General features: G+C 37.9%; 2 protein-coding genes across 3 annotated transcripts in view; one reads left to right on the top strand and one right to left on the bottom strand.

The window, feature by feature from the left end:
- Positions 1 to 413: 413 nt before the first annotated feature.
- On the bottom strand, positions 414 to 3,170 carry snai2 (snail family zinc finger 2). The gene is made up of 3 exons (XM_082183786.1): positions 2,942 to 3,170; positions 1,739 to 2,251; positions 414 to 1,584 (listed from the first exon to the last, which is right to left on the bottom strand). The coding sequence occupies exons 1-3, from the start codon at positions 3,018 to 3,020 to the stop codon at positions 1,403 to 1,405; spliced, it is 774 nt and encodes a 257-aa protein (XP_082039912.1). The 5' UTR covers positions 3,021 to 3,170; the 3' UTR covers positions 414 to 1,402.
- A 4,241-nt stretch (positions 3,171 to 7,411) lies between these two features.
- The window catches only part of sntg1 (syntrophin, gamma 1), a 50,017-nt gene continuing 46,700 nt past the window's right edge, over positions 7,412 to 10,728 (top strand). For both annotated transcript variants that reach the window (XM_082184128.1, XM_082184127.1), the window contains exon 1: positions 7,412 to 7,717. The gene's annotated coding sequence lies outside the window, so the exon portion shown is untranslated. The remainder of the gene's footprint in view (positions 7,718 to 10,728) is intronic.

Genomic DNA, 10,728 nt, shown 5'->3' with positions numbered 1-10,728 from the left:
GAACGAGTCAAACAGTTAACAAACCAGCTCTTTACATCCTCCACAACCATGTTTAACACTATTTTCTAAACTTTGTTAATGCAGACAAAAATCAGCAACAGGTTCAAATTGAAATGAAGTGCTTTTCATGAGATTTCTGTAAGAAACGTTCCTGTTAATGTTCCGTTAAGGGCCTATTCATTTGCATAGCATTACAAACCCTATGTAGATGTAAACATTAGGCTAATTGTTATTCAATTCAGCTGTTAAAAGCTTAAAGGAATAGTTGTTTTGGACCCAATTGACTTTCATTGCATAGACTACAGCTTTCTTCAAAATTGCTTCTTTCCACATAAGAAAGAAAAATCAAACAGGTTTGTAATGAAATGATGACTGCTTTCAGATGCCAAAAAGATCATGACAATCGCTAGGAGTTATTCAAAAAAAGTGTAAATTTTATTTTTTGTACAAAATCATACCATTCATTTACACTTTGCAATACAAAGTACAATCATATCAGTGTCATATACATTCAAATAAACAATTACATGGCAAAATCTCTGAAGTTCCTGATGAAAAAAAGGCACATGGCAAAGTATTGCATGTCTGAGTGCTGGTTAATTGCTGTCGCTTTATGACCGCACAAAAGTTTAAATACTTTTAATTCAAGAAAATGTCTTTTTGCACTTGTTCCCTGTTTAAAAACATGGCATTAATTATTCCTTTGGTCTCAAGCTCATTGGTGTGCCACCATCTACGGTTTGAAATATCTGACCGATTACCTCTCAGAAAAGAAAAACTAAAAACACTAAAAAAAAGTGACCGTCTTACCTATTTAACATTCAGATACAGATATAAACCAGTATAAATTATTGCTTATTAGAGAGGCTACACATTTAAAACCTCCCAAATAGTACAAATCCGTAAACAAATGTACAGTACACACCAACCCAACCCGAACAGGGCAAATACTGTTGAAATGGAAGGCACATGACGGGCGCATGACATGTTGAATGAATCTGCGTTTACACTGAAATGAAAAGGCTTCTTAGTCAGTGAGTTCAGACCACCAGGGATCTGGCAAACAGTCTTTTCTTTTGTGCCTTTTCCTGTCTGAGGGTGTCGAAGGTTCTCCGGGAACCAAACTCAAAGCGGGATGGCTGTTTTGGGTCAGGTTTATATGTTAGTGTGTAGCGTCTTGGGTGGAATCTGATCTTTAAATGACTCCACAAACACTATTCTTTCAGACCCTGGGGCGATGCATTTTTAAATCATCAGAGGGGGATGCATTTGGTGCTTCGTATCCAGTTTATCACGAGTATACTGACAGGAAGAGCAGGTCCGAGATCAGCATTCACAATCGGAGGCACTTGGTGAATGCAGACCCTGTGTGTGTGTGTGTGTGCGCGCGTGTGATTCTCTCTCAGTGTGCAATGCAACAGCCAGATTCCTCATGTTTGTGCAGCAGCGACATGCGAGAGAAGGTTTTGGAGCAGTTCTTGCACTGGTATTTCTTCACGTCCGAGTGAGTCTGCAGGTGAGCTCGGAGGTTCGACCGGTCCGCAAATGCACGACTGCAGTGGGGGCATGAAAACGGTTTCTCACCTAATGAAAAAAAAAATAAAAAAATCAGGTTAAAGACTGCTGCATCATGCAATGCTCCCAACATAATTATATTATGCACTCAATCTTAATTCTGTGTGCATTGACATCCACAGTGTTTCAATAGCATCAAATAAATGCATTTATCACTTCTCACCTGTGTGTGTCCTAATGTGTCCTTGCAGCAACCAAGGTCTGGAGAAAGCTTTCCCACACATTTTGCAAACGCAGGGCAGTGTGTGTGTCCTTATGTGCATCTTTAGGGCCCCTAGACTCACGTATTCCTTCTCGCAGTACTTGCAGCTGAATGACTTCCTGGTCTGTGCGTCGCAGTGCAGCTGCTTGTGTTTCATGAGTCCCGAATATGTGCTGTAGGACTTGTTACACAAACTGCACTGAAACTTCTCAGCGTCTGACAGCTTGGTCGACTGTATCCGCTCGTCTTCATCGCTCCTGGGGCTCTCCGAGCCGCTGTGGTCTTTGTTAGAGGACGTGTCGGAGAGGGATGAGGGGTATCCGGAGATGGGGGACAGGTCGCTGGGAAGGGGTGACAGGGGCAGGCTGCTGGTAGTCCACACTGTTATCGGGTTGTACGCCAACGGGCTTAACACTTCAGGTTGAGGTATAACAGGCACCGGGAGGGTTTTTAAGACATATGGGGAAATAAACACTGCAATAAAAGGGGAAATGCAATCACATTAGTTCACTCAACCAGATATACATAAGTGGCATATTCCTAAATCTTCTTTTAAAATGATCATGCATGCAGGTTTTATGGCCATCTTCATTGAGGAAATAAATGGAATTTTTACACTTATAAAAAGTTCATTTGTTACACTGCAGAACCAATTCAAATGGGAACCAGTTACAGGACCAACGATAAACACTTTCCCTTGAACATTCATATACATTTGAAGGTAAACTAACTACCCATTTGAGTGACTTTATATGATATGGCTATCCTTCGACAAAAATCTATCCTAAAAGATGTGTACTGGGTTTCTAAATGAGATATTTTGTAAACGTTTCTAAAAGATTATAATGGGATGAAATAAGAGTCAAATGAAATAGCTATGTTTCCAGTAGTAACTCTACTGATCCCGTTTAGGATCCTTTGGATTGATTCGCAATTATTTCATTTTGATATGTAGCCTGTTAGGTAGGCTATTTCGTTTTCATGTACAAACACATATATCAAGAAAAAAAAGGCAATGGATCAATTCAATAAACAATACGTGTTAGTGTGTTGCCACACAAAGTGCCATAAACTTAACGAAGAGTTGCAACACACTAAAAAGTTGAAATAACTTTAACTTTTCACTGTTAGGAGTTAGACTCATTAAACCAAAAAGTCTATTACCTGTTGGACTCTCCAGTTCACTGTAATTCGGTTTCTTGGCTGCATTGAAATGCTTCTTTACAAGGAATGAGCGCGGCATCCTGAAATATGAATAAAGTTCTCTGGCAGATAATAATGGTCCTTTCTTCTCTTTTGTAAAGTCAAATCGCTGTAATCCTTATTGCTCGGTCCAGCAGGGCTTCATCTTCCAGCGCAGAGCTGCTCTAAAACTCCAGCACCTCTGTGCAAAAAAACAAGTAAATACTTCCAATCAGGTGCAAAGGGAGGGGCCGAGTGTTTGACATGTGCATATTCATGACCCCCGGCCCAATCAAAATAGAGGTGTGACTTTAGGGGGCGTTGTCAGGGAAAGGAAGACAGGTGTTCATTCTAGAGTTGTGTATGGAGGTGAAATAATGTTCAGACTTGTCACAGATGGTCAAAGCACACAGATTGCTGAAATGCCATTATTCCTTAATGATTGAATCAGGAAAGACCTTTAAAACAATGATTCATCAATGTAGATCTTGGTCCTAAATGATTTGTGCGTGCGTGTGCGTGTGCGTGTGTGTGTGCGTGTGCGTGTGTGTGTGTGTGTTTATATATATAGTCTTTATGTTGGTGGCGTTTAATTTTACTAGACATTCCTTAAAAGTGTTCATTTTGTTACAACCCACTTGTAATCTTTAAATATTTGTAATGCCGGTTTTCAAATCAAACCATACAAAAATATATTTTTTAAAAAAAAAGTCATATACATCATATACATTTAGTTCTGCATTTAGAGTTAAAGTTTAATAAAATTCAACATAAACGTTTAAGCACGTCTGGTTTACATGCAGTTCACTAGCGCCCTCTCGTGTTCAGCACTAGCTACTTCTAATACAGCATGATTAATAAGTTACCTTGTGAATAAGGTTAATTAGGTATTTTTTTCAATATGTAAACAGTAAAAGCGATGGAGAAGTAAATTAAGACTAAAACGGAATATGTTAAAATATAATCAAGTTTTACTAAAAAAGTTCAATTGCTATATTTTAATGATAAGGAGGCACATAAAATCAATAAACAGTTGATTAGAGACATTTTATACCCTGTATGTTACATTTTAAATGTACTATTCTAACATCTTCCCCTGTGTTTGTGCTGTATCTTTCTTATGAATGTCATTGTGTTTGATATGTTTTTTTATCTAAAAATGCCATCCATTTTTTACTGTGCCTTGGGTGTCTAATTGCTTTTTGGAGTCAGTCACTGTTCATTGTGTTGTAAAGTCACTACATTTTTATGCTGATAGAACCATTAGCACCTCTGAATGGTTTACATTTAGCAAATTCTAGAAACGATTCATAAATGGAAAGCTGATTTTAGATGGGTGTTCCAGTGAAAACAGAACAAAGAGTGTTTTCAGAGTTAAGCTGATAGTTCATAAAGACACATCATACTTGAGTCAAGCAACACAGACCAAAGTGATTGAAAACTGTATATGATATTTGGATTCATTTTCTGCTCAAGAAGCATCAATAAGAAAAGTGAATAGGTTAAATCAATAAGCGTCAAACGGAGATAACAGATAACCATCATCACATCATTGCTGTGAATATAAAGGAAGCACCTCTCAATGGGAACTCTTGTCTTGAGTAATTAAAACAGGCACACACTAAGCAGATTTTCTACATCTTCTGGGGGAAATTTTAATTGTAAGTCAGATTTCTTATCTGCCAAAACTAATTACAGAAATGAAGGTGGTATTCTTTGTTCATAGCGTCGTAAAAGCAAGGGCATTCATTTCTCTCTTCTCAATGACATGAATAAATGTGTCTGTATTTCTCTGTCTGCGTGTTTGGTGGTATAAAGCACTGCAAAAAAAGTGCATTTAAACAATGCATTGCATGCATTATTTTATATGAATATATATATATTTGAATGCATTGCATTAGTTTTGTTCCATTAGTTTTAATTATTTTTTTTAGCTGCTATTATTTAGCCTATATGTCAACTCTTATCAACTGTTTGTGCATGCATTGTTGACTCCAGTTGCATGGGGCCGGATGAATGTATTGATGAACAGAGACTGGATTGTGTTTGCTGAAAGAAGGGAAATAAATGTGAGTGCAGCACAATCAGGCTCCTTCACAACCTCTGCTTCAGGAGAGTAATGGCCATTCTAGATAAGGTGCAAACCGTGCAATGATAGATATCCAGAAGAATGTTTGATGACTCAATACATGTTTTATTTTAATGTTAAACTGCTGTGGAGACTGTATGAGCAAGTCATTTTAGCAGATGTTTTATCTAAAGCGACTTACAGTACTTATTACAGAGACAGTCTCCCTGGAGCAACCTAAGGTTAAGTGCCTTGCTCAAAGGCACAATGGTGATCGCTCATGGATAACCCATTGTGGGAGTCAAAATTGTAACCTTTTTGTTATCTTTGATCACCCTGTGTAGAGACTGAAAATCAACAGAGAATACAGTAGAGAAAGAAAGAGTGTGCCTGTATGTGCCAAATATTCCCCCTTTTTTAAAAAAAAAATCATTTGCATGTCAGTGATATACAAAAATGCAGCTAAACAAGAACCAGAGAACATGCTGACTGCATGTATTTCTGACTAGCTACTATATTTTTCTATAGCCTACTTCAACAGCTCTTCATTTCTTTCCAATCATAACGAGTCTTTTCTGTAGTCTAACTAGCAACACTCAAGCACGTGCCTGTGAACTCAGTGTTAAAACTGATCATTTGTAACGTGTAGAAACATCGTTGGTTATGTAAAGCTTTGTGGGGAATGTTCTCGCACAGCCCGTGGGTTCCTCTGCCTCCTTCACCAAATAATACCGCATTGAGAAACACGCACATGACGGAGCCTTAAAGTGGCATCCTCTCGAGCTTATGTGCACCGTTTTTCCCCTCAGCTTTGACTTTCCGTTATAAATATCATGCTCTTATATTCAGACTAAAATAGACAGATGTTTAGCGTCGGGGAACAATGAAGGAATGAAGCGGTGGAAAAGAGAGAGATGGAGAGAAAAGGCGCGTGTGATTAGCATAGGCAGGCTCGGTTAGCGAATCGGCTCGTTCGGAAGATTCTCTTCAAATGAATCGGTTCAAAACACAAAATCCCAAATTCGATTGAGTCATGGTTCACAAATGTTTTCAGATCTACCTACATAGGTTTTTATGTTACATTTCATTTAGGTTTTTAGGTTAGATTTCGTAATGATTATGGTTGCAAAATCACCCCCCTCAGTTTAATTTTAAACATAGGCCTAGTTATATAGATTGGAGAGGAAGACTAGCGCTGCGTCCGAAATCGAATATTTCCCTACTATTCGTACTACTACTATTAGTAGGCGAAAACAGTAGTATGTACGAATACATAGTATTCGAAAAACATTAGGTGAAATGGTGACGACTACTTCCGTTTAGATTCTGAAGTGTGCGTACCATAGATATTATATAGAGACATCTATATAATGTCTATGGTGCGTACGATGGACACTTTGCTATCCCATGAGGCCACGGGAGAGGATTTATGAATGGAAGTGAAGCGACGCAACTGATGCAGTAGGTCACATGATAATGACAACATGGCGGATATAGTAGGCCTATGTCCAGATTACCTGCATACTACACACATTCATACTATATAGTACATACTGTACTTTTTAACGGTCGCAAAGTAAGTATAATTTCAAATATAGAGCCTACTCAGACAGTATGCGATTTCGGACGCACTGTAGTTTATGCTTACTGCATAGGCTACTTCCAGTATATTATGTACACTTTATTACTACATTCTATAGACTACAGTATGCCTGTTATATTGTGAAGCAATAGTAGATTGGTAGCAGGCTATGATATTCCAAACGTAACCTATATATTTAGAAAAAATATACTAGGCTGCTATTTCTGCATTATGCACTATGTTTGGCATAAATTGGCATGGAATACTCAAATGGCTTTGGCAGTGAACACTGCATGTAACCCAGTGCACTCATTGATTTCTAGGGTGACGAATGAACTGTAAGTGATATTGATTTTTACCATCTCTCATTGTTTGATCAGACAGCCTAAAGTTAAGTCATTTTACAGAAATTTGAATTAAAAATGCAGAACCATATTTGAAAATGCTACATCACACACTCAATTAGGCTAATCATGCAACATAATGAGGTAATATTTCTAGCCTAGACCTACTCCTGTTTAAAATGTTTATTATTGCAGCCTGCATAGGCTACTAATAAAAAAAGTAAAGAAATAGTAGGCAGTGTACAGTATTTACTGCGCAGTATGCAGTAGCCTACACTTGCGTTCCATTTCGAACACAGAAAGTTCTTCCAAATGCGAGTGATTTAGCTTACAAACGCTTTCGAATCGGCTCAATGGAATCATTCGAAAGAGCCAGTTCAAAGAACGGTTCGTTCGCGAATCGGACATCGCTACTTGTGGTTTTCAGCCGGTCATTATTATTGCTCAGGATGCCTAGCGACAGCAGGAGATATGTAGATGGAAAGCTGCATGGCTCAGATTGCGGAGGATGCTGGAGAACAAGACGGCAGATGTGTCTCGCCTGTTGTGGGAATATAAACTAAGAGCAAGTTTAAAGGACTCGCTTTGGAGAATTTTGCCCAAGCGGTTGCGGATGGAGACTGTGCATTAGTGGTCGTTATGATCTGGAGGCTGATCACTCGTTTTCCCATAGACATTGATGACAAATGCAAGAGGGATAGAAGAATTATGAACTTGAAGGAGTGGAACCAATTGCAAATTACCACCTGTTAGTTGAATATCAGGTAAGGTATTTTAACTAGCAGTGCTTTCTTAGTAGCTGTGTGTTTCCATCTAATGCATTTCAATAGATGCACATATTTAAATTTCCCCTTCATTTTGTATTTGATAAGCTTTTGAAAGACCTTCAGAGTGTCTAACCAAATTAGTCACCCTTGAAATAAATCAAATTATGGAGAGGACAACTGGAGAGTGAAATCCCTTTCAGAATCTCACTGACCACCCATCCAATTGATCTAAAAAATAAAAAAGAGGCTTTGTTGCCTAAAGTTGAGAGCATAAGCCTCTGATGCTGCATTAGAGATCCTGGAGCTCAGAACAGCCTCTTTATGCACATTTTGCTGTGTCAGATCTTCCATTCAACATCAGGTGCAATAAACCACATACCTCCTTGTTCTCAGCCCTATGCTAAACATTGTCTATCAAATTGTTCTTCTGCTGGCAGCCCTTCAAAGATGAGTCTTTAGGGACGCCCATCATTTTTAATCAAGGGTTTCATATCCTCAAGCACCCAATTTGTCCTCAGTTTAATATGATTGAATAATTCATTTGGATAAACATGTAAATATGATGTAGCTTGTTAATATTTGGCATGTAAACATCTCCCAAAGAGATTTTTTGTAAAGCTGCTTTGAAACAATATGCCTAAAGCGCTGTAGACATAAAACTGAATTGACTTAGCACCACAAGTGTCAGACGGTCAGCTGTCATCTTTTTCGTTGTAACCCATCTGTGATTGTGTTGCATGTGGGACTTGTGTTCACATTCATATTCATTAGATCAATAGCCCATTTCTCTCACTCCACTAAGCAAATAACTAGAAGGATGAGCCTTCTGCGTTCTTCAACATGAACAGGCCAGCATTATCATAATGTTTTGCCAGCGTGATCTGTGACAGATTGCTCATTACGCACATAAACCCTATAGTGCCTCATTAACACGAAACACTGTTTAAATATAGTGATAATGGTTCATTGTGCCGAGGGAGGAGTGAATGTGTTATGTGCGTTGTTGACTCAACCTGAATGTGACCTGCAGACAGCTGCTGAATATCTTGTGGTTTTCCCTTACCTAAAAATACGTCTTTCCTGCGTTAATACTTTTCTTGTGTTTTATGGTAAGCTATAGTGCCATTAAACAGCAAGTTAGTAAAATTCTAAGTTAGTGATCAACCCACCCAAAACATATATGCAGACAGATAATTAGGGAGATGAGAATTTGTCTGGTCAAGAGATTAAGAAGCAAAAATAGATTTTCTTTTGCACAGGATAAGATGTATTTTATGCCTTTATGAACATCCATACACTCTAAAAATAAAGTTTATTTATGGGCATTCTTTCTTTGGTTCCATGAAGAACCTTTAACATTCATGGAACCTTTCCACTTCACAAAAGGTTCTTTATAGTGCACGCTAGAAAAAAAACCTAAGGTTCCTGACTCCATTTTTTAAAGGACTCTTTATGCCAAAAAGGTTCTATATAAGGATAAATGTTTAAATGATTGCATAGCACGTTCGTGTTTTACAGATTATTATTAAATTTTTTTCCCCTATTGATAAAGTATACAATTCATCAAATGTAATAGCATTAAAATTGAACTGAAACCAAATTAAAGGGATAGTTCACCCAAAAATTAAAATTCTGTCATTAATTACTCACCGTCGACCCTGTCATGTGCAAGTAAAAGCCTAAATTCAATCTGTTCATCATATAAAGTGATCGTGTCTCTTCAGAAAATTTTGGACTAAACCACTCAATTCATATGGATTAGTTTTACAATCTCTTTATGAACTTTCTGAAAAAAAGTGGTAGTTGTGTGGCTGTCAATGGAGGGTCAGAAAGCTCTCAGATTTCATCAAAAAGATCTTCATTTGTGTTCTGAAGATGAACGAAAGTCTTACTGGTTTGGAACAACATAATGGTTGAGTGAATGATGACAGAACTAACCCTTTAATAAAATCAAACTAAAGTTCTAAAATGATCCCACAATGGGAACCCCTAAAAGTTTCTTTATATGAAGCGAGTGATAGAACCCTTTTAGTTCCTATATAGAACCTTATATAGAATCCTTTAGATGGTTTAAATGGTTCTATTTAGAACCGTTGCCAGAAAGGTTATTTTGGAAACCCAAAATGGTTCTTCTACAGCATCCCTGTGAAAACCCCTTGTGGAATCTTTATTTTTAAGAGTTTAGACATGATTTCACAAAATTATATTGTAGCTTGAAATATGCTATAAATATTCATATACCAATGAATATTTAATCTTTGATATATCTGCTACAGCATGTCAGATTTGTATGTTTTATTTGACTGCATCTCTATTTGTATTAGAGTCATGCTCTCTGCTTCATGGATGTAGCTGCTTCAGACCCATCAGTGCTTTCCTATAAGAGATCCACCGAATCCCCTTGTCACTGTGAGTGGCTGGAAGGCACCAGGCAAATCTTTGCTCATGCCTGCAGTGCACGGTTTATCGTTTTGTCTCACTTGCAATCGCAGTGGTGGCAGCATTCAAGGTTACCCAGCGTACCCTGAATAGTAACAGACAAGTGCTCTTTTGATCCATTAGGCAGCGGAAGCATCCAGCAGACATTTCTTGTAAAATGTGATGGGACAGATGGCGAGGCTTTTGTAACAGCAGTGATTTCTGTGGAACAAGCTTAAAAGAATGCATGCAGGAACAATGAAAATGATGGGGTGCGTATAAGAGCGATATGATGATAATGGTGTGCTTTGATGCTGGTGCTCTCCGGGCTAAATAGTGTGCGTACTTTTATGCAACATTGCCGTTAGTAATGTAATTAAATAGAATTGGTATATCAATCAAAAATGTCTTGCATGAACATTATTCTGAATAAACACTGAACAATATGTAAAAAATAATGAACAGCGATTCCCAAACATAAATTGTGATCAATAATACTGAGACCTGAAAACCTCTGGAATGACTTGAAACGCCAACCACAAATCCCTTCATCCATGTTCTAACATCTAGTGTAAAGCCTTCTCTGAAGA

The sequence above is a fragment of the Leuciscus leuciscus genome (genome assembly GCF_965113295.1).
Source record: "Leuciscus leuciscus genome assembly, chromosome: 11".
NCBI lineage: Eukaryota > Metazoa > Chordata > Actinopteri > Cypriniformes > Leuciscidae > Leuciscus > Leuciscus leuciscus.
The sequence above is the reverse complement of the archived record's forward strand: the minus strand, read 5'-3'. Positions and strand labels throughout refer to the sequence as shown.